The 27,633-nt window shown below is 39.9% G+C and overlaps 1 protein-coding gene across 1 annotated transcript in view; it reads right to left on the bottom strand.

Annotated features, from left to right (window-relative positions):
- LOC117429909 (leucine-rich repeat-containing protein 49-like) overlaps positions 1 to 27,633 on the bottom strand; it is a 152,652-nt gene that overhangs the window by 71,837 nt on the left and 53,182 nt on the right. Inside the window, exons 9-10 of the mRNA XM_058998448.1 lie at positions 22,878 to 22,939; positions 16,483 to 16,630 (exon numbers count right to left, since the gene is read on the bottom strand). Coding sequence (XP_058854431.1) covers positions 16,483 to 16,630; positions 22,878 to 22,939 — 210 coding nt within the window. The remainder of the gene's footprint in view (positions 1 to 16,482; positions 16,631 to 22,877; positions 22,940 to 27,633) is intronic.

The following is a 27,633-nucleotide window of genomic DNA, read 5'->3' as shown; positions in this document are numbered from 1 at the left end:
AGTCATGGTTGTCATGTCATCCATGTATGCTCGAATTGGTGGTAGTCGCATTCCAGAAGCCAAGCGCTCTCCTCCTACTACCCATTTTGATGCCCTAATGATTACTTCCATTGCCATGGTAAAAGCCAGTGGAGAAATGGTGCATCCTGCCATTATTCCAACCTCTAGGCATTGCCATGTAGTGCTGAATTCTGAAGTTGAAAAACTGAATTGCAAATCTCCAAAATAGGCTTTCACTAAATTTGTTATTGTCATCGGTACACTGAAAAAATCAAATGCTGCCCAAAGTAGTTCATGTGGCACTGAACCATATGCATTAGCCAAATCCAGGAATGTCACATGGAGCTCCTTCCTCTCCTTTTTAGCTGATTGAATTTGTTGCCAGATCACATTGATGTGTTCTAAGCAACCTGGGAAACCTGGAATGCCCGCTTTTTGTATTGAAGTGTCAATGAAGCAGTTCTTTAATAGGTAAGCTGACAATCTCTGAGCAATGATGCTGAAGAAAATCTTGCCTTCTACGTTTAATAGGGAAATGGGACGAAACTGACTGATGCTTGTAGAATCTTTTTCTTTAGGTATAAAGACTCCACCTGCTCGGCGCCATGCTCTTGGTACAACCTGTTTTTCCCATGCCACTTTCATCAATTTCCACAGAATTCGTAGAACTCCTGAAGCACTCTTGTACACTCTGTAAGGAACTCCATTAGGCCCTGGAGATGATGAAGCCCTTGCTTTTTTCACAGCTTGCTCTATTTCTTTCCACTTAGGTGCACAGTCCTCCATTTGGTATTCTGGTGGATTGATAGGTGGGATGTCTGACGGAATTGACATAGGCTCCTGCCTTTTTGAATCTGTATGTGTTTCCTCCAAATATCTCTCCAGCTCAACCTTAGATGCTTTTAGTGTGCCATTCTTCTCACTGGTGAATAACTTCTTTACAAATTTGAATGGGTCTTTATAAAAGTTAGCTCTCGCACGCTCCTTCTTTTTGTAGCGTTTCCGTAGGCGCTCAGCTCTGCGCAATGTTGCAAGCTTATCTTTTATGACCTTTTGTAAGAGATTGAGTCCCTCCTTCTGACTTTGTTCTGCTCTTCTCCATTGGTTCCTCAGCTGTCTCCTTTCTCTAACTAAGCGTTCAATCTCCTGCTGCCGTCTAGACTTTCCAGGAATAGTTTGTACTTTTTCCTTCCTTTTTTCAACTCCAAACCTCTCACTTCCATATGCGTAGATGATGTCCCCAAATTTATCCAGCTTCTTTTCAACTGTTCCACTTAATCTTTCCAATGCAACGCAGAGATCTGTGTTTACTGTGTCCCATGCAGTTTTCTCACAAGCTCTTGGCCATTTAACTCCAGGCTTGTGCCCATTGAGGTTCTTTTCTCTCTTATGCTGGTTTGTCTGACCGGGTTCACAAGGATCATTAGGTTCATCACTAACTGTGTCCATGCAAGTCCTCCTCACATCTATGACAGGGGTGCTGATATCCTGCGAACTGTGGTTTGCTTCCTGTCGCTGGGTTTCATTCGACTGACTTGACTGACTTCGTAAGAAGTACTGATCAATGCGAGGCCCTTGTCCCTTCTCCCTCAAGCATTTCATTCTCCCTTGATGAATCTTCAAACCCCTGACCGTTGTCGCCTTGCTCCAGCCGCAGACACAAACCTGGAGTTCCATGTCTTTGTTAACTGCAGATCTTGAACTGGTCTTTTGTGAAGTACTCTCCATACTCATATCCGTTTCCGTTCCTAAGTCGTTCCTAAACACTACAAATCGTCTCAGGGAACATAGGTTCCAAGTAGAGTGTCCGTTATCCCACAGGTTTAACAGTGGAAAATGACATTGTCTTTTGTTAAAGTGGCTTTAACAGGGTAGCCGATGTGGTGACATCAGGACAGAATGCAGGAAGAAAACAAAGAAGCAAGCACTGCAGGTACGGTGCAATGGCGCTTGCGCCATTTTATTTTTAAATAACAAAAATAAATACAATATTCAAACAAAAACACTTGCTCACAGAGCAGAATAAAGGTTTTAAATAAAACAAAATAACAAACATAAAATACTGTGATCAGGCTTGGCAGTAGCCTTCACTGATCACAATGATCGCACTTATTCTTTTTTATTTTACACACCTCTCTCGCTCTCTCTGCTCTCGTTCTCCACTTCTGAACACCCACACTGAACTGAGAGCGCTGCAGGTTTATATATCGTGGCCGAGGAGTTTAACTAGCTAGTAATTATTCTATTACCCCTCGGCAAAAATCTGAACAAGTTTATTAATTTACTACTACTGCCAACTGCTCGTCCTCTGCCAGAACACATTTAAAATAAAAATAAAAAAACAAATACACGGCTATGCCGTCATATTTATAAATAAATCATAACAATAATAATAATCATAATAATAATACAACAAAACAAATACAAAATAATAAATTGCACAGGGGCGGAGGGTACCCTGTTCAAAAAATAAACAAACAATCATGTACAGGGCTCCTCGCCCTGTTACAATGGCAAACAAAATTATTGCATAAGCCTTACCTGTTTTGCACTTTAATTAAATGCACCGGTCTTAAATGTGCAGTTTTAAAGTAATCTATGTTATACCATTTAAGTATGTATTTTTATTACAAATCTTAGCTTCAGATTTTCAGTTTCCATGCCATGCTTTCTGGAAATCTGTTACACTTGCATTTCTTAGGTTGTTTAGCTCCAGTAGTGTCTTCTGTGTCAAAGCGATTTGTAATTAAGAACATAGTGATAAAAGATTTGAATATGTGATACTATTTATTATGTTAACTATGATATAATATGACTAGCTTTCAAGACCTCAAAAGCCTTTTTTTCTGGGTCAAAGCTTGCTACAGGCCGAAAACATGTCAGGCAATAGAGGAAGTAGCTGGTTGACAAGAAGCTGCTGAAGGGGTTTGGACAATTTCACCCACCAGGTGAAATGACTAAGGAAGTACAACACTATTGAAAACATGGCTTTCAAACTGAGATTTCTTAAATCTAGTGTATTAGAAGACACCAGGTTTTAAAATAGAAATATAGTACATGTATATTATACAGTAGCATGCATTTCTTTCAAAACTGCACATTTAAGAGCTGTAACAAATGGACAATGCTTAAGCCCAATGCAAAATATAAAATTATGTGATTTGTAATGTTCAAGGTATGCATCAGAAAGTTAGCGTGCATTTAAACTATGTGCTAAATTTTTTGTGGACCATCCAGTAATTAAATCACCAGGAAGAGAGAAGATGGAGAACAGCTGTTACATGGCAAACAATCGTATCGTTATTACTTGACGGAAAACATGCTTTCTCCTCAAATGTAACCTTGCTTCCACACACCTGAGCCAAATGCCTGGGTACTGCAGGTGGGAGAATTACTGATCCCCTGTCTCCTTGCGCTCTTTCTCCATTTCTCCATAGATCTGCCTAGCTTCAGCTCTGAACAAAATTAAAGTCTGGTAATTGTAAAAACATTCATGGCCTGCTGTTCTTTGTTAAGATGTATGAGTCACTGCTTACGCATAAGGTTTAATTTGTAAATTCTTAAAATCTGCTACGTTCTAGGACTTATTACCAAACCATCCTAGAGGTCATTAGTGGTTTTCTTTGCTACACACATTCGCACACATTGGTTTGTCAGGACTCTCAGGTTTGCAGTTGTCTACGTCCCCGGGAAATGTGTCAGTCCAACTGATGCGGGCGCCCCACTGCAGATTACTACTCTGTGTTGTAGTTCCCGTTGTGGAGAACTGGAAAACATGGACCTAGGTACATCTTGGATCGGAGTGGACTGAAGGACTATTCTGAGTTATACCTCTTTCACGTGACCTCCTGTGTACGGTTGTGTGTTTTGGTGAAATCCATTTCAAGCTTTCTTGCTGGATTCTATTTAAATTGAGTTGTGGTTTCTATTTAAACAGCTGATATAAGTTTAGTGCATTTTCACAGTTATACACGCAAAACACTTCTTATTTAGTGTCCAATTATTTGGCACCTGTTTTTCTCCCCAGCTCAGGATAACCTATTCAGAGGGTGTCCCACTGCCAAGCCAATCCCCTCCTTACACCCAGGAGCTGTAGGACAAAGGCCAGCCCTGAAGCTCACTGGCAGTCTGGACAGTAGATGAGCGGTGAGGAGAACCAGTCTCTGCCGATATTTTTACCCCACTAACCCGCAGGAGCGCTCCCCTGCCTGTGTGCCTCACCCTGCACAGCACAAGACTCTGCTTTTACCATAGTGTTCCTATAGCAGAAGCACAAAGAGATAAAGTAACAACATAACCACAACCCTGTACTTACCTTTCAAACAACTGGACAACAAAGACTACTTTCTTATAGTGCACAGACCTATGAAATATTAGAGATAACTGACACCAGTCAATTGTATTTTAGTGTAACATTTAAGATATTGAGATACTGCAGCTTTTAAAAATCTTTTACATTTCAAAAAAAAAAAAAATATATATATATATATATATATATATATATATATATATATATGTATGTATGTTGTAAAATAGCGGGTTATGAGAAACAGCAGGGAGGGGGTTAAAACCTCCCTGCGAGAGAATGTTCCTTTGTTTGTTTGTGTTGCTTTATTGTTTTGTTAATTGTTTTATTGTTAATTGTCTTCCGCACCTGGGCGTTATTAGAAATTAAGCCCAGGTGCGGGAGTTTAAAAGGAGAGCAAGCAGTCTGCTCGGGGCTGCTGAGTGGAAGGAGGCAGTAGGTGCGCTGTCTCCGAGTAGCCAAATGAAGAAAAAGTAAGTGCTGTTTGAAACCAGTGTGTTTAGGAAGGACGGGAAAACAGCTTAGCTGTCCCGCGTTAGTCAGGGTGTTCCTGAAAGTCGAGTTAGTGCTCCAGAAGAGCTAGGTGTTTATTTTGATTTTTGTATTTGTTGTGTTTTCTGTTTATTAAAAAAAATTGCGCAAACGCGCTTAAAAAAATCCATTTCTGTGTGCCGGGTCTATTCTAAAAGGGGCAACGAACCCAAGTGGGTGCGAATCGTTTACATTTGGTGGCAGCGATTGTGGGCGCCCCTGGAGACCCAAATGGATTTTAAAGAATTAATTGAGATGTTCAATAAAAACACCGCTGCTCAGGTGGAGCAGATTAAGAAGATGGAGAGGCAGAGACAGGAGCTGGGCGGGGCCCCGTTGATAATACAAGAGCGGGAGCCAACGGAACTGGAGCGGCTGCTACAAAAGTGGGAGCTGCCGTCCCGAGAGCCAGAGGGGGTGGAGCTACCGTCCCGAGAGACAGAGGGGGAGGAGCTGCCGCTGCCAGAGCCCAGAGGGGAGGAGCTGCCGCTGCCAGAGCCCAGAGGGGAGGAGCTGCCGCTGCCAGAGCCCAGAGGGGAGGAGCTGCCGCTGCCAGAGCCCAGAGGGGAGGAGCTGCCGCTGCCAGAGCCCAGAGGGGAGGAGCTGCCGCTGCCAGAGCCCAGAGGGGAGGAGCTGCCGCTTCCGGAGCCTAGGGAGGAGGTGAAAAGCGTACCTCCACCACAGCCCCGACCACCACCCCTACGGTCCAGTCCGGCGTCGCTGCGTCCAGTCCCTTACCCCTTGCTCCTGGACACCCTGTCGGTTAGCCTGGACCTCCCTTCACTTGACCTGGAGCCCAGGAGTCGGCAGGATCGGGCACAGTTCTCCACCTGGTCCCCTGCTCCGCTCCTCCCGGACATTAAGACGTCGCTGTGCTGCTCCCAGACGTCGCGTACGCTCCCCCTGGTCGCTACGTCGCTCCCCCTTGCTGACCGGACGTCGCTGCACTGGGTCCCAGCTGCAGACCTCTGCCCGCTACTGCAGCCTCCAGTGCCCCGGTTGTCGTGCCGGTCGCCCCTGACAAACCGGTGGGGTCCCTCGTCGCCGGTGCGCGGTCCCTACCTGGCTGACCCAGGACGTGGACCGATCCACCCTCGAGTTCGCCCGTGGAGGAGGGCGAAAATTGACATTTATGGACTCGAGGGTGGGTGGTTGTGTTTTAGGGGAGGAGGTGGCCGTCTCATGGCCGGTGTCTTGGAAAGACAAGGGGGGGGATATGTAAAATAGCGGGTTATGAGAAACAGCAGGGAGGGGGTTAAAACCTCCCTGTGAGAGAATGTTCCTTTGTTTGTTTGTGTTGCTTTATTGTTTTGTTAATTGTTTTATTGTTAATTGTCTTCCGCACCTGGGCGTTATTAGAAATTAAGCCCAGGTGCGGGAGTTTAAAAGGAGAGCAAGCAGTCTGCTCGGGGCTGCTGAGTGGAAGGAGGCAGTAGGTGCGCTGTCTCCGAGTAGCCAAATGAAGAAAAAGTAAGTGCTGTTTGAAACCAGTGTGTTTAGGAAGGACGGGAAAACAGCTTAGCTGTCCCGCGTTAGTCAGGGTGTTCCTGAAAGTCGAGTTAGTGCTCCAGAAGAGCTAGGTGTTTATTTTGATTTTTGTATTTGTTGTGTTTTCTGTTTATTAAAAAAAATTGCGCAAACGCGCTTAAAAAAATCCATTTCTGTGTGCCGGGTCTATTCTTAAAGGGGCAACGAACCCAAGTGGGTGCGAATCGTTTACATTGTATATTAATTAGTGTGCCAAATTATTTTACTCCTGATTTTTTCCCCAATTTGAAATACACAATCATTTTTTTCCCCTCACCGCAACAATTCCCGCATTACTATGTGACAAAAACTGTGGCTATTTTTTACTTTTAATAATTGTGATACTTGCTAAAGATTCCACTTTGGTAGTTACCATGGTTGCCATTACAATGAGGCTGTGCACTCTGTTCAAATACGTTCCCTTCCCTAAGTAGAATTAGCATCTTCCGAAGGTCTAATCAGCTACTGACTGAATCATTTAACCCTTACCTAGTGTTTAGGAAAGACAGACCCAGAAACAGAACAAATGAATCCACCTTAAAACAGAAATATCAATATCAATATTAAAGTGCAGGGGATCAGGACACAGCAGTGACAGGCCTGCTTCAGCAAATAGTTCAGACTGGGGCTGGGAACTTACTGATTGACTACTGCAGACAAAACTGACTGCTGTCTATCCTTCACTCAATTTATGTACTGTACTTTTCAAAATGCTGTAGGCCAATAACACTCATAAATCATAAATAATCTAAACTGTTTCCCTGAGGCTTACTTATATTTGTATTTATATGATATTTAACTTGGCTGTGGTTGGGACCATAATAGCACTTGTAATCAATTTATATACTGTATTACAAAATAACAATTAAATACATGATTGTTTTAATTACATACTCAAAGTTATAGCTTTTAAAAAAAGAAGTTGAAACCAAAATGGCACTGAGACCACACTGTCTTCCAGTCCCTCAGCTCTAACAACTAGGCAATATTGTTACCCAGTCCCTCAGTTCAAGCCACTAGTTCACACAGCCTCAGTCCCTCAGCTCTAAGAAATATGCCACATTTCCTTTTACAGGACTGAAAGCAGAAAATATTAAAAAGAAGAAGAGTTTGAAATCCCTACAGGTTACAGAAAGAGTTATAGCAAGGTCTGCATTTTCATCTGGTGCATTTTTCTTTGTTTCACAGCAATTTGTTTTCGTTGGCAATATATGTATTATTTTCTGAGCTGAAGCGTTTCCTTTTGGGGAAAACAAGCACCACAGTCTTATCAACTTAAATGCGGAAAGTTTGCTGTCCGTCAAAATACAAGTGCCACTGGACGGTCCAAAATCAACTTTTGCTAGTCCCTTACGGGCCTGCCAAAACGACTGGATTGAAAGTCTCCAATAACACCAGATGATTCATGTCAAAATATCAATCTAGGGTTTGTGATATATCCTCTTTGTTTATACATTCAGTAAAACTCTAAGATCTTGTGTGGTGAGAAAGCATATTATGAAGGTGAGAACAAGATCCAGACTGACCGTGCAGGGAATAAATCAGCTAAACAAATGCTAAATTTATATGCGCGCAGTATTATATACAGCATGACAATAGCAAATAAAAATGATGACACTTGAATATGTATTTGGAATTCTGTGTTTATACTGAAGGGAATATTAATATTCCCTATACTTTACATAGGGTGTTCAAAAGGTAGATTTCGTTTTTGAGAATGTCTGTCACACTTATATTTTATCATCTGGTGAACTGCTTTGTCAGGAAACATTGTATTAACGGCATTTAATGTAAGCTATTGATAGCATCTGATTCTAAGGATATAAGGTGGTGTCTGTCTATCCGATTATCCATCCATATGTATTGCTATTCTACACATACAGATGGTGCAGCTCATAGTCATCAACGTTTTCTTCATACTGATAGCTTTTCAGTTTTATGGTATTTACTAAATCTAAAACAACTGAAAGAAAAAACTTGATAGATCTCCTAGAGCAGTGTTTCTCAAACTGGGGGTCCCGACCCAAAAGGGGGTGGCAACGCTATTGTAGGGGGGTCGCGTGATCACAATAAATACTGACATAACCATCCTGCTGTCTGCGAAAGGGAAGACGCACATTTTTCAGACAGTAACAGGTGCTTCTTAAATGTCTACATACCTCTAAAGAAGAGACTTTGAAAGTGGAAACAGGTATTATTTACAAATCAGAGGAGTCTACAAGTAGACAGTACTGATACTATATGCAAGTCATCACAGCCTGAAACATTTCTAAAGGGAGGCCCAGCAAAAAAAATGCCTGAGTTTTTGGCTTGACAATCACCTGTGTTTTAAAACACATATAGGCTAGACACTCCTACCAGATAGTTAAAGGTTAAATTGGGTTTCTATTTTATATTAAAACCTTGCTTCTCTTTACAAACAAAAAAAAAAAGTTGATCTCTTGTACTTTTATCACACTGGTTGATAGAGGGAACATGACCTAAAGGTTTTACCCATCCTCAATTTTGGAAAAAATAGATTTTATTTACCAGGGTGCTTAAAGGTATGTTACTAATTCAAGATATTCTACTCATCACTATTATATGTATAAATTGGCTGGCAGGTCAACGCTGTCTTATTTGACAACCCACTTATTTGACTATTGCTGGTAAGTAACTTGTATATAAATTTATCTAAATCTGTCACTGACTTTTCAGTTGCTAAAACAACAGATGTTGTGAAGTAAATGCATTAGCACTGTACCCTGAAGAAGACACTTTGTCAAAATGCTTGTTTACTGAACATATCTTACAGCTGACCTGTACTAGTACTTGAACTGGCTACATAGAGTTAAAAACAAGTCTCAAATGGAATGTGTTTGATGCAGAAAGCAGTTAATTATGTTATTATGTTCAGTAAATGAAATAGCTAATACCCGGAATGAATACTCTTGTTGTGGACTAAAATATAATCCTATGTGATGTTTTCAGTCGGCACTTCATAGTGAAGATATTATTACAGGCTGAGTGAGATCTGCTGCATCTCTTAAAGTGACCGAGGAACATTACAAACTCCACACAATAAATGCAATCAACACTCGCTACCAATTGAACACGCAAAAAAACTGTAGATCATGCCAAGATCAAGATCATGCCCATTCAGTACTATGTTAGTACATACTAGTATTACAATGTACTTAGAACATACTACAGGATGTATTGTACTGTCAGTATGCATTATTTGTAATAACAAAATATGTGGTTAAAATAGTAAAATCTATTAAATTAGTACTTTTCTAGTACATTTTAGTAGGTTAAATCAGATGTATTTTGTTTTACAAATGTGGAAATCTGGTTCATGCACTACTGTTGCAGGTATATTATTTATTTCTTAGTAGACGCCCTTATCCAGGTATAACACAAAATACTTTATTTAGCTTGGCTCTGAAAATGTTAAAGGGTCTAAAAACATTTTCTTACTTAACTTGGATGTATAGCACTAAAATACAGTTATTTGAATCTCCCACACTCACAAGTCCATTATTATTTTTTGTTATCCTTTTATGTTCCAGGTTTTAATTTCCTTTTGACTTTTAAATAATGTATCCAGCCAGAACCCGGTCCGTTTGATGAAGTGCTGCACCGGCTTCCTCTCCTTGTTCACTTCCTGTATTACAGGAAACAGGTGGGGTGCTTTTACAAGTAACATAGGAGGCACGTGAATTGTGTTGGGTATGGAAAACCAAGAAATCAACAGCAAGACTGCAGAGAAACGCTTAAAAAGTTTTTGAAGCCTCGGATATTCTTGCATCTACTTAAAACAAAACAAAAAACACACCATCATCTCTGACCAGAGAATCACATTCATTTTTCAACCACAGAACCATGTTGTTATATCACGCTATGTCTACACTTTTGCCTGTAGTAATGTGACCCTGCATATGTAGGTTAATATAGTGATGGTTGTTCAAACTGTATCCACCTGCCGTAGGGATTACTATTGATAAAGGCTTGGTTCAAATTGCTGCAGTCTGAAGGGGCCCGGCAGTGTCCTTTAGAACAGCAAGGTTCTTTCCCCACACTCTTGTTTTTAATCTCTTAAAGGATGCACCGCTGGCAAGGTTTACTAAGCAGCTCCCTTCTCTGTCAATGAGCTCCTTATTTTTTTTTGCAATAACTGCTGATGACTACCAATCCCCTAATGGACAGAACAAGAGGCTTGCACTCCACTCTTCCCATGACACAGCACAGTTCATATCTCAACACACACAGAACCTCTATTACACAATAGCATCGGCAGTATACCTGGACTCCAAAGCACAACAATGATATTCTCAGCAAGGTAATGGTCTTGCCCCACTGGTGCAACACATGTTGGGCTCTTTTCACACAGCTTTAACACAAAGACTTTCTTAAATCATGGTTTTTGAGTGGGTATCATTGGACGTGATCTTCTACAACATCAAAATGCTTCAGAATCCTGAGGTAAAATGAGAAGAAACAAAGCCAAGTACACAAAACTTTTGGCTAGAGCCTCCTTCAGTGTACACTAGTTTCTTAACTTTAGACAAGACTAACACACCTGCAAATTTGAGTTAAGGGGATACATTATACATTTCCAGAATACTTTATTTTTTAATGCCATAAAAGTGTTTTAGATCACCCTCTAGTTTTGTTTCTGCTTACTGATATGTTCTTTTTAAACCACAAGGACTGCTTCTACAAAGTCAAGTTAGAAACTTAATATCATGAAAATGTAGATGACATAAAGTATCCCTGAAGCATGTCTGGCTGCAATGGCTTTCAATTACATTATAACTGGTATTCATGAAACTCCTTAAACATCCTTTAAGGCAAGCCAACATGGCTAAAAAATACCAATGTTAATGCAAATAGTATGAATTCATTTAGTCTTGCCTGCTCCAATTGTCATAGTGCTTTCCACATCTTTTTTGTATTTAGTGCTCTGCATACATGTGATTAAACGACAAGACTTAAACAAGCCCTTCATTGTTTTTAAAAAGTCCATCATATTTACGTTAGCCATGTCCACATTTTAAGATAGGCTTAGACAAAGATAAACATGCCCATAACCACTTCACCTTGGCTAAATTTAGTTCACATAAGCCTTTATGATAATTATTTTCAACTATATACCGAACAAAATATGATTTTGCTGTGTGCCTCTGTGAGCCTAATCAAAAGACACATTGGTTACATAAAATTTGTTTCTATTCTATAATTATAGTTGCCATAGGAGTAGATAATCCCACTGGGTTTACATAACAATCCAAATTCCAGGAGTTTCGGTCCCAATGGCACTGTCTTATTTATTTTGCCCTTCCATCAACATTGAAACAATAAAGTGCAAATTATAGTTTGCCACAATCTTATACAAACCGATCAGATTTTTTTCAGGTATTCTCCAGGAAGAATCTTCCTTTTCTGGACCTGTAGTAACTATGTCCTTCCATGGCTGTGTACCTATGGTTTCCAAACCAATTGCCACACACGGACTACTGCCTTCTACTCTACTCACATGACCTGCGACAGTTAAGGTACAAACCCCCCTTTTCAAATCAATCACAAATCAAGCAAATCACACACAAAAAAGAAATGCACTGCCCAACACTTGAATAAAATACAGAACAGATATCAACAACTCTTCCTCTCATAGTGACAGGACTAGCTCACCTTGACAGGGCGGGACGCATGCTTACTTGCTACTTGAAGCCTCCCTACTGTACTACTTAGTTACACTGATTATCATCTGCAGTACAAGCTCTCCAACAGTACACTAGACAGATGTAACAAAGCCAAGTACTCAACTCCCAGTTGCACAGTTCATACATAAAACATATCAATATCGATACCTTAATTGATAGACTAAAAACGTTTAGAGATCATTTATGTAGTGCATATAACCAGCATCTCTGTCCTGTTCACATTACAACACTGGTAGCCTTATGCTTTGCAACATAGCACAGACAATGAATCTGTAAGCACTATTAATAACACAACCACTGATGAGAATTAGATTATCATCACATACTTGTATTTAACAGTCAACACTGTTCTTTTAACTCATTTTTAAGGTCCTCATTCCAAAAAAAAGGGGAACTTTGGTCTGTCTGTCTGTTTGTCACACAACATAATGAACACTGGTTTTATTTTCATCAATCTTCACCAAACTTGTATCATACACTGCTATAGATGTTTCAGATGTTTATCCTTTCAGGTACTGTGCAATTATTACACGGTTATGAGGACCCTCTGCACTGGTTCATTAAGCTTCAATTACATTTTCATAGTTTATTTTCATAGTTTGTAAATCCAACATACAAACAGAAAGACGCATTGTTTCCTTTTTTTACAGCAATTCTTTTTTTGTTGTTCTTTTACTTTTTTGCTCCAAAATTAATTTCCCCCATCTTGTTTTTCAGTGGCGTCTTTGATGGCAATGTTTGTAGAAGACTGAACAGTTACAGTCTTGAATCTGCAGTTCTGATGTCAGTACTAAACAATAACAAGTATGTCTGTAATATCCATACCGCGTCACAGCTGTAAATTCAAAATGAGAGCTAGGAGTATTATGAGAAAGTGGATGACCATGACATACATCAACAGTGTTACAGAATTATATAGAATAAGAAGGAGCAATTAAATGTTGATGCACAATTCTCCAGATTAATGCAAAAATATAAGTGTGACATTACAGATGGATTAATGAAAAGGTAGACAGAAACCCCACTAAATCACCAGAATCTGATACTCAGTCGTTTCAGATAATAAACATTTCTACCAAGTTTCACGACAATTTGATAAGCGATTCTCCAAATTAATGCAAAAACGTAAATGTGACATGCAGATGGACATGTATGGACAGAGAGACACCCCCATACATCTCCTGAATTTGATATTCTCAATTACTTATGCTAAATATTTTTAATGCCAAGTTTTATGACGCTTGATAAGTGGTTCTATAGATACAGTAGTCCCTCGCTAAACCAGACATGTCTGGAGACAGACCGGTTGTATGAAATAACGAGGTGGCCGGTTTAAAAAAAAGAAAAAAAAGAAAGAAAAATTCACATGCAAACACGTATAGTGCTTGATTTATTTTAAATGTAGAAATCATTGTGTTAAAATAACAATGTGTTCTCTGTACACATTGCATTATGTAAAAATATAAATCTGTACAGTAGGCCTATAAAGTATAGGGTACAATAGTAAAATCAAATGAATACCTAGTGCACTTTCTTTTTACTTTAGCCTGTAGACTACAGGTAACATAAAATAAATCACGCTGCTGCATTCCCTGTACACATTACTGTACAATGTGGAAATAATAAAAAATTATTTGAAATTGAAACAAAATGATTTTAGTGCATTTTCGTTTTTACCGTAGCCTACTTAGTACACAAATAACACAATAGATCATGGTGCGGCATTAACAGGTTATGTTATTAACAGGTTATGATATGATACAGTCCCTATACCCAACAGAAATAAAAAAAATAATAATTACATAGAAAATGTATAGTCTACGCATGGCTGCAAGTAAAACCCATTGCCTACACTGATAGCCATGGCCAGCTATAAAAATGTTGAAATGTGTCGCATTATGTAGTTTAGTCAACCTGTCCTGCATCTTCTGCACGCTAGAGGGCGTTATCTGACTAGAAACTGGTTTGTCACAGATTACTACTGAAATACAGGATGCGATAAGTAAGTGAGCCGCTCAGAGAAGCTCAGTGAAAGAACCCACTTAACGGCATGCTCCGTTCCGCTCCCTCGGAGCAGCTCAGAGCGCTACAGAGCACTTCATCGGTGATGCGAGTGAGCAGAAAAATTCTCGCTCTGAGCCGCTTAGTTACTTAACGCGTCCAGTGTTTCACCAGACAGGTGTCACGTGCTGAAGATGAGGCCATCTTCTAAAGTGAAATACTACACGTTACCATTTGATCATACAGGAAATATAATTGAATCCAACGAAATACAGCACAGTAAATGTGGACCAATGCACAGAAAGTACAACGTTACTTTGCAATTAAAGACTTGTTATTATTGTCGTTTTGAACCAGTGGAGTCCATCAGTATTTCTGAAAGTTTCTCCCCCTTTTCTAACCGTTAGATCGCAGTTAGTTTAAACTCTGTAGAGTATGAGTTCATATGCCCTATTTTACTCATGTTCTTAATTTTAGCGATTTAGTGGTCTACTTACAGTACTGTGCAAAAGTTTTAGGCAGGTGTGAAAAAATGCTGTAAAGTAAGAATGCTTTCAAAAATAGACATGTTAATAGTTTATATTTATCAATTAACAAAATGCAAAGTGAGTGAACAGAAGAAAAATCTACATCAAATCAATATTTGGTGTGACCACACTTTGCCTTCAAAACAGCATCAATTCTTCTAGGTACACTTGCACACAGTTTTTGAAGGAACTCGGCAGGTAGGTTGGCCCAAACATCTTGGAGAACTAACCACAGTTCTTCTGTGGATTTAGGCAGCCTCAGTTGCTTCTCTCTCTTCATGTAATCCCAGACAGACTCGATGATGTTGAGATCAGGGCTCTGTGGGGGCCATACCATCACTTCCAGGACTCCTTGTTCTTCTTTACACTGAAGATAGTTCTTAATGACTTTCGCTGTATGTTTGGGGTCGTTGTCATGCTGCAGAATAAATTTGGGGCCAATCAGATGCCTCCCTGATGGTATTGCATGATGGATAAGTATCTGCCTGTACTTCTCAGCATTGAGGAGACCATTAATTCTGACCAAATCCCCAACTCCATTTGCAGAAATGCAGCCCCAAACTTGCAAGGAACCTCCACCATGCTTCACTGTTGCCGGCAGACACTCATTTGTGTACCGCTCTCCGGCCCGTCGGCGAACAAACTGCCTTCTGCTACAGCCAAATATTTCAAATTTTGACTCATCAGTCCAGAGCACCTGCTGCCATTTTTCTGCACCCCAGTTCCTGTGTTTTCGTGTATAGTTTTGTCGCTTGGCCTTGTTTCCACGTCGGAGGTATGGCTTTTTGGCCGCAAGTCTTACATGAAGGCCACTTCTGACCAGACTTCTCTGGACAGTAGATGGGTGTACCAGGGTCCCACTGTTTTCTGCCAATTCTGAGCTGATGGCACTGCTGGACATCTTCCGATTGCAAAGGGAAGTAAGCATGATGTGTCTTTCATCTGCTGCAGTAAGTTTCCTTGGCCGACCACTGCGTCTACGGTCCTCAACATTGCCTGTTTCTTTGTGCTTCTTCAAAAGAGCTTGGACAGCACATATGGAAACCCATGTCTGCCTTGAAATTTCTGCCTGGGAGAGACCTTACTGATGCAGTATAACTACCTTGTGTCTTGTTGCTGTGCTCAGTCTTGCCATGGTGTATGACTTTTGACAGTAAACTGTCTTCAGCAACCTCACCTTGTTAGCTGAGTTTGGCTGTTCCTCACCCAGTTTTATTCCTCCTACACAGCTGTTTCTGTTTCAGTTAATGATTGTGTTTCAACCTACATATTGAATTGATGATCATTAGCACCTGTTTGGTATAATTGTTTAATCATACAATTGACTATATGCCTACAAAATCCCTGACTTTGTGCAAGTGTACCTAGAAGAATTGATGCTGTTTTGAAGGCAAAGGGTGGTCACACCAAATATGGATTTGATTTAGATTTTTCTTCTGTTCACTCACTTTGCATTTAGTTAATTGATAAATATAATCTATTAACATGTCTATTTTTGAAAGCATTCTTACTTTACAGCATATTTACACACCTGCCTAAAACTTTTGCACAGTACTGTATATCTGTTCTTCGGTTCATTTTCGTCCTGTCTTTGGTTTCAGTATAATAGCTGTTTTAAAAAAAATGTGTGTGTCTCTTTGGATATTGCAATTCACTGTGACCTAGCATCACACTTAATTGGTTATTATTGGGGTGCATACGTTGTGTCCGGCATATCCAAATGTATGGCATAATGGAGTCTGCAATAGCGAGGTACTACTGTAGAGGGAAAAATATGTGAAGTGTGAGGTACGTCCACTAATCCCACAGGGTATAATATCAATGTTAATCTGTGAAGTCTATAGGAGTATCAGCCTGGTGAGACGGCACTGAGTGTTGAGCTCACCGTGATTCTTTTCATGTCCAGCTGTCGTAGGTGCACCATGTAGCGCAGGGCAGTCTGCTTGTACCATGACTCCTGAGCTATGGGATTCTCATCCAGGGAGACCTCAGTGAGGGACGGAGAACCGGAGAGGCAGGCGATGTCTTCAAAACTGGGCAGACACAAACACAGGAGTTCAGGGTTATACACTGGGAGGGTCTACAGCGATTCCCACTGAGGCGATGTTAAGCACACAGAACATTTTTAAGGCTTTGCTTTAAAGTGTGTTTCCAATGTTTTGAAGTGATTTAAATGTTGTAAGCTACGGCTCATTCCTAGACTTCGTGGCAGAGTCAATAAAAAACTACAAAGAGGAGTTTCTGGGAACAAAAACAAAAGGGGAATGTCATCTCAGATTCTACTGGACACCACCTGTAATCATAGAATACGCAATGTACCAGCTGTAAAGACATTGTCTGAAAAAGTGAGTGGTCTGTATCATTGATATGGTCAAAGGTTAAAACAATTATTGATTTCAGCCATTAGTGATGTGGTAATTAAAGTTTAAACCTATTCTCCAGCTGAGGTTACAGGAATGAATGTGTCATTTGAAAATAACACTGATGTAATGGCTAGTTGTATGTTGAGGTCCTGTAGTTGTGCTTAACATTGACCCTAGATTTACTGACTGTGTTCTTGCAGCTGCTTTGAGACAGCCTGGGGTAAAGCAATAATAATCTATTTATTAAAGAGTATCTGTATGCTGTAACATTTTAATAAATAGGCCATTCCTTAACTTGGTAATCTACTTGTATCACACTGTATTAAAAAAATATTTCTATTTAGAAAACAATAATTTTAGAACATTTTTTGTAACACAGCTTGTGTAATTTTCCAGTTGACCTGCTTTCACTAAACTCAAACTCAGGTTAAACTGCTTACTTCCTGGTCCACAGGCCTCAAACTGCCCTGACTCTTCAGTAAAATAAAACTACTTCAACATAATAGGTTATATTCAATTCATCTAAACCGATCTAAACACAGCTACCGTTTAAATATTTAAAATACAAACAAACATTTTTTAATGTTTTAAACACAAAAAGACTGACACACAAATTGTTATCAATGTTGGTTTTGTACTTAGATGATTTTTGGTGAATAGACACTGATGACTTTGAAATTTAGGCAGTTAAGGAATAAGTAAGGTAACTATATGCAAGCTCATCTGGATCGCTTGGGACGGTTTTTGTGTTTTTTTTTTTTTTTTTTAACTCGCATGGCATTGCATTACGGTATTTTTGCAAATCTTAAAGAGACAGGTATCTGAATGCACTGAAAAGGGGTTTGAAAAACATGACCTACCCCAAACTGTACCGGTGAATCTGCCATGACAGGGTGTGCATCCAAGGGTTTTATTGCTATTATAAAATGGTTTGAAGTCATGATTAAATAGGATAATCTTGCAATAAAAGGCTCTAGATAGGGGTTTGCTGTAACATGAATTGAAGATATCTGTGAAAAGAGTAGCATGGCTGCTTCAGTGATTTCAATGAGATCCTTAGCTGGTATAATACAGAGGTACCAGCGAATAGTTGCCTAGTCAAACAGTAAAGTAACAGTCAACCTCAGAAACTGGTAGTCCACTAATCTCACATCATGGGATTGTGAATTCATTGTGAATTCATTGTGAAGCGTGCAGTTTCATATGGATGGAAGTGCACTTGCAGTTGCAATCCATTAACATATAAATGACATTTTAGAACATTTTATAAATTCCAATTTTTAAATAAAGTGCACAGTGTTACAAAACAGTACGCTCACAAATAAGAGCATCAGACATTATCAAACACATGATTTATTAATACTGTATAATGATGTTTTTATTTTACAACTGAGCACTTTATATAAATGCACAGCTTCTGAAGTTGTATTAGTTTATAACTGATAACAGGAAAAATACACACATACTGTTCTCCCCTCAGCTGCAATCTCTCGCTGTGCTGTGCAGCATAAACTCTGACTTTGTTGAGCATCCTGAGCTGTGCTGTAACACCATGAGAATCACGTGTGGAACTGCATGGGATTTAGTGTTTCCTGTTTTCACATAAGTAAGTACATCGTTTTACAGGTGATTTCCCCTTCCCCTCACACTTTCAAGTAAACAGCATTAAAAATAACCCACCCCCACAGAGCAGAAACTGGGTTGAATATATGAGTATTGTAACTGAAATCTGCATCTCTTCCAGGTACTGCCTCAACTCTTTAGCTGCCGTGGTCATTAAACAAAGTTCCAGGTTGTGCCACCCCGGCTGCTGATCTGTACATGGCCCTCAGTGAGACTGACTTTGACAGCCCTGTTGCCCTCCCCCAGTCCCTACATTACCCCAGGCTAGATTCCTGCTCCCCTCCCGCTGGGCTGCACCAGTATCAGAATGTGTTTAATCCTTTCCCTGTCCTAGTCTAAACCTTTGGAAGGTGCTGCCATGAAGGGAAAGCCACCCCCACCGACTCAGAGCTGTCGCTTTCAGCAAACAGGTCACACAATCAAAGATGCCTGTGCCAGCTCATTGCACAGGCACAGTGCACCCCAGTAATTGACTGGTTTGACATTCAGTCTCACCTCTGTATGTTAGACTGGACTCTGACTTGTATCAGTGTTAAAATAACAGGGAATTTGTTTGGGATGGGAACATTATGGGAGATTTCTAGAACTGAGATCTAATCTTTAGCCCTAGAGTTGGGGTGAGTTGCCCAGCTCCTAGATCTCAACTCCAGTTGGTGTATGTTACCTTATACAGGTTTATCACAGTACATTTTCATGGTAATTTTGCATTTTTTTTCCATGCTTTTACTATTATATTATGGATTTACCATAATTTGCCATGATTTATACCTTACTAAACCTAATATCAGAGATCTAGCCCTAGAGATGGGGTGAGTTTCCCAGCTCTGAGATCTGAACCCCAGCCCCAGAGATAAGGGGATTATGCCAGTTTTAGGATCCAAAACACTGTATATCAATGCAGGATTTCTGAAGGGGAAGATATACTAAACAGATGTTGTATTGTCTGAATGTTAGGGGTAGAAGCCAGAAGCCTATGGGGCTATGCCTGGAGAAAATGGCAGACTAGAAACAAATTAGGGGACTGGTTCCAGTTAAAAGACGCATACTTTATACAATTCCCCGAAGGCTACAGGGGCTTTTAGCTGTGAGAAGGAAAGATTTGCTAAATTTAGCCTAGCGGGTAAATTACAACAAATGAACTCCGTCAACACAGAGACATGTGAGAGTGGCTTAGGGACATGCGGGGGACTGCGGTTACACTGCCTAGCAGATAACACTGGCACTTACTTGCAGGCTATAACGACCACTTCACGCTGTTAGCAAACACTGTTTCTACAATGCTTTCTTTTCAGAGCAGTGAATCCGGCTCATCAACAAAAAATGACCTGCGTTGTGAATATTCATAAGGAAGCTGCTGAGTGCCAAATTAAATACTTGTTGCATTGTCATTTTATAATTTGATTTACAATGTCTGAAGTAAAATAAAGCAAAAAAAGAAGTTTTATTACATTGTTTCAAAATGCAAAACCAAACAGACTTCTGCAACTTAAATCAGAGCATGCTTGCAATTGTAAGTCTTCACAGACACTCCAACTTCCCTCGATCCTGTTGCCCTACACTCACTTATACCTGCTGTTTGTCTACATAACGTTAACTCCAGTCACTACTTGAAATACAATTCAATAGAGAACTCACACTATCACTATCAAGAACGTATTTTCCAGTTTCATCATAAGTGTGACATATGTAAGTACTGTAATATAGCGGGTTGTGAGAGACGGCAGGGAGGGGGTTAAAACCTCCCTGCAAGGGAAAAAACATGTGGGAATGCACCTTTTTGTTGGATTTGTATTGTTTTATTGTTTCAATTGATTTGCTTATTGTTTTGTTAATTGTTTTATTGTTAATTGTCTTCCGCACCTGGGCGTTATTAGAAATTAAGCCCAGGTGCGGGAGTTTAAAAGGAGTGCAAGCAGTCTGCTCGGGGCTGCTGAGTGGAAGGAGGCAGTAGGTGCGCTGTCTCCGAGTAGCCAAATGAAGGAAAAGTAAGTGCTGTTTGAAAGCAGTGTGTTTAGGAAGGACGGGAAAACAGCTTAGCTGTCCCGCGTTAGTCAGGGTGTTCCTGAAAGTCGAGTTAGTGCTCCAGAAGAGCTAGGTGTTTATTTTGATTTTTGTATTTGTTGTGCTTTCTGTTTATTAAAAAATTGCGCAAACGCGCTTGGAAAAATCCATTTCTGTGTGCCGGGTCTATTCTTAAAGGGGCAACGAACGCGAGTGAGGGTGAACCTTTTACAGTACATAGACAGATGTGTGTATGGACGGCATATTGGTGACTTTGTACAGCATAGAAGAGTAAAATGTTAAAGAGCATTTCAGCAGTTGTTTTCCTTACCTTTCAGTCATTGAGAGTGCATGTTAATATTGAGTTTTATTGATTTTATTTTATTATTTTGTATTGCAAGCCCTCATGAAAGTGGGGCTTGTAATTTGTACTGTGTATTTATCGGAGTAATACTTACTACACCAATTTACTTATTTATCATAACACTATGTTTAAACGATTACATTAAATGGTCAGTCCTGCTTGTACTTGTTTTATCAGATAGAGTAAAAATCCTCCCTCACCCGTTGTATTCAGTCATTTCTACACATTAATACAGCTCTTCCATGCTTTACTATATATCTGTTTTCTGCTGTACAATGATTTCCCAGTGATTTCCCTGCAGGGCAGACAAAATGGGCTCTTCCTGGTTTTATTTGTCATTGAGGCACAGAAGCTTGAAGAAAACTAAACTGTTTATGTTACAAAACAATTAGCAAACAGCAGCAAAGGTATTTATGAGCCCCTAACTTATTCCTGAGTTGTTTGTTTGTTATTTCACATCTGTAAACCTCAGTGTAAATACCTTCATAAATCACTCCTGTTGCATTTTGTGACTTCCCTGTTGCATTTTTTGCAACACCCTTAGCAGTGTATCTGCCATTTTTGTCACAATTAATCATTTTTTAGGGTTAGATTAAAGGTTATTGTTGGCCATATAATGGCATTAGGAAATTATTTAAATTGTGGCACTGCTTAACAATACAGAAAACCAGCAATTGCAGGGAACAAAACGTCATAAATCTTGCCCATTTTGCACTTCCGTTACATAGGTCTCCACTGTAGGTGATGAATAGCAAACACGTATTTTCATCTGGTACTACACTAAGGAGGGCTTTCCATAGAAAAATAAAAACCCACCTTTTTCTCATGCTATTTTGGTAGTATCTTTCGAGTAATTTAGGATTTCCATGTAGTTTTCTTTTAGGGAGAGAAATTCTCCTTCCAAATCCAAACAACCTAATTAATATTAAAATACGGGAGGGTATATTTAAATGTTATGCTTGTCAGGGCTACTTCCAGCAGATCTCAGTTGTTAATAAAGAATTGCTTAGTTCGGCCTTTAGTTATAGTAGAAAGTTGTGCAAGGTTACGTCATAAATGGGATCTTCAATGCTGAAGTCTCGTCAACATAAGGATGGCTTTTGAACGTGATTCCATGCAAAAATAATTGTTGTTAAATGTGTGCAGCTTTAAGTCGTACAATATTTTGGCTGCGCACCTCCTGTAGCGTGAGAAATGTGCACGGCAAGCGTGTGCTACGTCACATTCTCATAACAATGGAGAGAGAATTTAGAGTTTCTAAAGGAAACACTGCCAATGTTCTCAGTTTGCTTGTCTAGCCTTCCAGGAAGTCTGTTATTGCTTGACTTCCTTGGTCATTTCACCCCAGCAGTGTCTTCTAGGTCAATGCATCTAACTGGCTGAAAGCAAGTCAGTCCATCAGGGAGGCAGCTGACAGTAAAGAACCAGTGAAGGGGTGGGGACACTATTTGTAAAATCAAACAATGTATTTAGAAAACCCCCCAAAAAAAACATTATTACAGGGCCTCAGCCCTGCCACACAGTCCCATTCATACTACATTTTTAAACATAATAAACAAAACTTCATAAATTCCATGCCAAACATTTGGAGTCTTTATCAATATCTTATTTCCATTGAAGACCTCAGACATTTATAGAAGTGCTAGTTTGTGCGGAAAGAGTTAATATGGTAAATCGACAGTAATCTAAACCCACCATTCTCAGCTCTTCAGCATGTACCCTGCAGCTTAATATAAAAATCAGCAATCGTCTAAAAATGAAAATCCCAGCTATCCAGCACTGCCATTATCACCTTAATAACGAGCACTAAAATATTCCATTCCAAGCTCTCAAGCACTGTCACCCTAACAGGGGGCTAAACCTCACCCCAGTGCCCCAGTCTAGTCAGGGCAGGGTTAACCAGCACTGGCTGGGATGCAGTAGACTTACTTGGTGATGCTGTTGCAGCTGAGAAAGAGGCGCTGGAGGGAGGGCAGACAATCAACATCTCTCTGCAAGGAGATAAAGAGATGGTGAGGATGCCTGGTTCATGTCAGGAGGCAGGGAAAGAAGCAGAGACAGACAGGGCCCCCCGCAATTGTGTTGAAGTGTTCCAGCCCAGATAGCTGGGAGCCGGCACCATTCCCTCAGTCACCTTCCCTTTCACATTGATTTCTGCTTAGTACACAACTCCATCCTCTCCTCCGCTGCTGAATGGTACTGTAGGGAGGGAGGGAGGGAAGGAGGAGGGGGGAGTGCACGTTAATGCAGAGATCCACTTTGCAGGAGCTACTGTACTGTTTACAAGGTGAAGTAACAGACATGAAGAGAGAGAGAGAGAGAGAGAGAGAGAGGGGCAGGGAGAGAGAGAGAGAGAAAGATGAAGACAGACAATGAGGGAGAAATGCAGCGAGGATGAGAGATAGGATGGTAAGAGGACAACAAAATTAACAGAGGGAGGGAAAGAGAAGAGAAATACAAGTAGAATGGGTACCGGAGAAAAAGTCAAAGACAAAATGTGAGGGAGAAGGAGGACAGAAGTGTGAATAGGGGAGAAATAGAGGCAATGATAGGAGAAAAAGGACAAAAGATTAGGGAAAAGATTCTAAACAGAGAGACAGGGAAGGAGAGGAAGAGACAGAGAGGAGATAAAACACAAAAACATAAAAGAAAAGACAGATAGGGAAAGGAGGCTTCACTAAGCTTCAGAACAGTAACTACAAAACAAAAGCAACGTGAATGTTACAGAGCCCTGAACAGAACTTTACCCTGACAGAATACCATGTATGAAGACACAAAACAAAGGCAAATTCTACCAAGACTCAGGCAGACCCAAAATAACCCTATTTGAGTATATAAGAAATGGAAATGCACAGCACGTACGGTTTATGGAATTATTTTGCGATATACAGTACGTAGGGCATACAGTACGTAGATCAAATCATCCCACAGCTGAACTGTACTATATAAAACAATGAATATTGAAGTTTATTGTAAATGTCTGAATAGTTTGTGGTTACACTGTACAGTATAATTAATTGGTGCTCCAGTTTATAAGTTAGTATTATTACTAATTTAAAGTTTACTTTATAAGAATTGTACTTCTGAAAAAGAGCTTGTGCCTGCTGTGAATCAGATGTGAATGCTTAATTAAATGTATATTACACATATTTATGTTGTTAAAATTTGTATTTAAATATATAAATATAAAATATATAAATGCAGTTCACTACAATAGTTTAGAATGGAGCCCATATTGATATATCATTGGGTTCTGTGCCCAATACTTTATCATATATCAGTGGTTTCAGACGTAGCAAACTCCCCATCTTGAAACCGGATTATTTTACCCTGTGAATCAAATTACCGTTCTCTTGCTACAGCTTGCTGCAGTGCTGTTGTCGTTTATAAATGACATCTTCAACATGGGCACGCCTTACAAATACATACTATTTTTAATAAAGACTATTGAGTATAACCTTAACTATTAATAAAATATCTGTATCCTCAATATTAATAAGGATTCAAAATATGTTACTGCTGCACTGGTACAAATGTTTAGCAAATGCTGTCCTAAATATAACCAGCTAGCAAGGCCTGTGCTGAGCTGAAGTCCTGAGGCTCCACAGACTGCCTTCGATCCTCAGTGTGCTGAGCAAGCACTCAGGCTGCAGCCTCATACTGTTTTAATGAAACCGAATTTCACATAATGGAATCAAAAACACAGGCAGGCATTTGCTGTAATGTGCAGTACAGCTGCCAGCTGAATGTTAAAATGCATGAGGGGATTACTCAATAAATAATACATCAGCAATGGGTTTCTCTGGATCAAGGTGGTTTTCAAGGTCAGCTCAAAGGGACAATGATTTTATGAGAATTAAAAGAGGCCTGCTGCTGCTCTGGTCTGAGTTACTATCGGTCAGTTACAGACATCTGAACCGGGCTTCAAAATGTCCTCTCTAGTGCACTGATAGTGTAAGGATCATTGCCCACAAACAGGTAACACAGCAATAACGATCCATGATGTGATATGGAACAGAAAGCACTTGTTATGTTTTTTAATTTATTTATTTATTTATTTATTTTAAAAATCGCTTCCTGCAGTGATTTAGAGGACAGATCTCAAACCCCAGTGCACTAGAGCAGACATTTTAAAAAGAGCTTTGAAACAGACTTCAAAGTTATGTGTAAAAAGTTGTCAGGATGTTAACAATGTAAAGGAAACTGACAGGCCCGTTATTTAAACAGTTGTAGCAGCACGTGGGGACGTGTAAAGCTGTATTTGTTGGAAGCCTGCTACTTACTCTCTAACAACAATAGTCATGTTGTGTGTGTTTAAAGAGTATATTAGTAGCAAACTAGCACTGTCAGTATTTATATTGTATTCAGCTGTTTAAATTAAAACAGATTGTAACTGAAAAGTGTTCGGTTTTAGATGGATGGAAGTGCAGTTGCAGTTGCAATCCATTGAAATATAAATGACATTTTACTACATAAAGAAACAGTTAAGTCATTCATGCAGTTTTAAAATGTAATGCAAGAAAAAAAAAGAAAAAAAAAGAAGCAGAAGCCCGCCTTGTAAATAGTGTTTGTGTATTTAAGTTTGGCAGGGATGGGGTTAATTAAGGGGGGTTCTAGGCTCACCGCGCACCAGCGATCCCTGTCGACTGGCCGGGTGCCTGCGGGCCTGCCTGTAAGTTGCCCAGAGCTGCGTGGTCCTCCGATGCTGTAGCTCTGAGGTGACTGCATGGCGGGCCTGCAGTGTGAAAAGAAGCGGACGGCTGACGGCACACGTTTCGGAGGACAGCGTGTGTTCGTCTTCGTCCCTCCCGAGTCAGCGCGGGGGTGGCAGCGGTGAGCCGGGTTAAAATAAACAATAATTGGGCTTACCAAATTGGGGAGAAAAGAAGAAAAATAACTGGCGATTCCAAAAAAAAAAAAATGTCCAAAACAAGTTTCATCAAACTTCGATAAGCGGTTCACTAAAAAGTAAATATTCAGGCGACAATAATATTTTTCTTCTTGGCTCCACAGTGTTTAAAAAATAGCATTAAATCAAATTAATTCAAATGATGCATTTCCTGGCATCCAAATCCCTCTGGATCAGGTTGTCAAACCTGGCTCAGCCTGGTACAAGCTGGAGAGCTGATTTCTGGAAGAAAGCTACTTATGTAACAGGATTGTTTCAACCATGCAACTTTCCAGTTCTTTATTTGTGTTCTATGTAATTCTCTCAATTTATACAAGTGCGCTTGTATTGTTTGCCGTTTTGCCTGTTCTGCTAACTGTAAACAACACTGACCAAACCTTCAGTTTGAAATTAGATAAAAAATGTGTCCAAAACATAATCTAGCAAGTCTTTCTGTATTAAAGGTCACGCACACTTACGAGTAAGTAAACCCCACTCTGCTGTCTTAAAACGGTCACAATTGCTAAATCCTGGAACAAACAGGAAGCCAGTGCAAATTCCACACTATGGCTACTATTGCTGGCACCCTAGTGGTGGCCACATGCCACTGCATCTGAATTATTGTAAATATTAGTAAATAAATCCTGGCATGTCTACCACAACCTCTGTGTCTCTCCTATATCTGTAAGCAGATACCCACAACCCCATTAGAGTCACCCTTGCATTATTTGTCATGCTTATCATCTATTCCAGCAAAAAAAAAAAAAGCATCTAAATTGACTGATTTTCTTAAGTGAGGTAAGGGAACCAATAAATAAATAATAAATAGTGCACTGTCCAACACTAATATTCTTCCCCTTGATTGGGAGAAATGCTTTGTTGCTCATGTATTATTTATTGAGTAATCCTCCATGCATTTTAACATACAGCTGTACTGTACATTACAGCAAACGCCTGTCTGTGTGTGTCTTTGAAATGCAATATTAGGAAACTAAAAACAAAATATCCCTTCTACTGGACAATGGGGACCCTTAATAACCGTTTGATGTTGGGTGCTCTAAAAACTGTATATAACTGGCGGTTTGTGAGAAACTGGGCTGGCTCAAACCAAAACCTGGTTTGAAACATTACAGAATTGCTTCTGAACCACCCAGCTTTTATTGGTAGACTTACAACAATTGAATTGTGATATTGTCTCTTCATATAAATGACAGCCAGTTCAACCTGTCACTGCAAGTAAAAATCTACTTCAAGGGTATAAAGCGGCACAATTTATTATAGTGGAAGGCAAATTGAACCGCATTGATGTTCCTTTTAAATCAACATTGACTGGGACATTCAATGTTTTAATCAATTCAATGTGAGTCTTCTGTGAGAAATAATTTATAGTCTTCGCTGGGGTATGCACTATATCCACTTTTCTACCTGTTTGATCACAATAGAAATCTACAAGGGGTGTTTCAAACCTATTAACAATTCTAAACCTCACAACTATCATCCACCTAACAAGAAGCTCCATTAGCAGTCATATCCTCAATCTGATTGGCTTTGGAACAGGTTCTTATGTACTCCTTGATACAGTAGTGCCAAGCCCATGCAATGCGGCATATAGCCATTTTTAGGGAATTAACTTATTAGCGAATATTGGAACTGCATCAGACAAATGAGCTTAGAAGCTGGGACACTGTACCTGTAGTGTTTGGAGCTGGTGATTGTTCAAGTGCTGAGATTGAAAGCAGCTTTGCGTGTGTGTAGAGGGATGGCTTCATGCTAAAGGGCTGGAGCCAATTACTGATA

The sequence above is a fragment of the Acipenser ruthenus genome, chromosome 24 (assembly GCF_902713425.1).
Source record: "Acipenser ruthenus chromosome 24, fAciRut3.2 maternal haplotype, whole genome shotgun sequence".
NCBI classification, from domain to species: Eukaryota; Metazoa; Chordata; class Actinopteri; order Acipenseriformes; family Acipenseridae; genus Acipenser; species Acipenser ruthenus.
The sequence above is the reverse complement of the archived record's forward strand: the minus strand, read 5'-3'. Positions and strand labels throughout refer to the sequence as shown.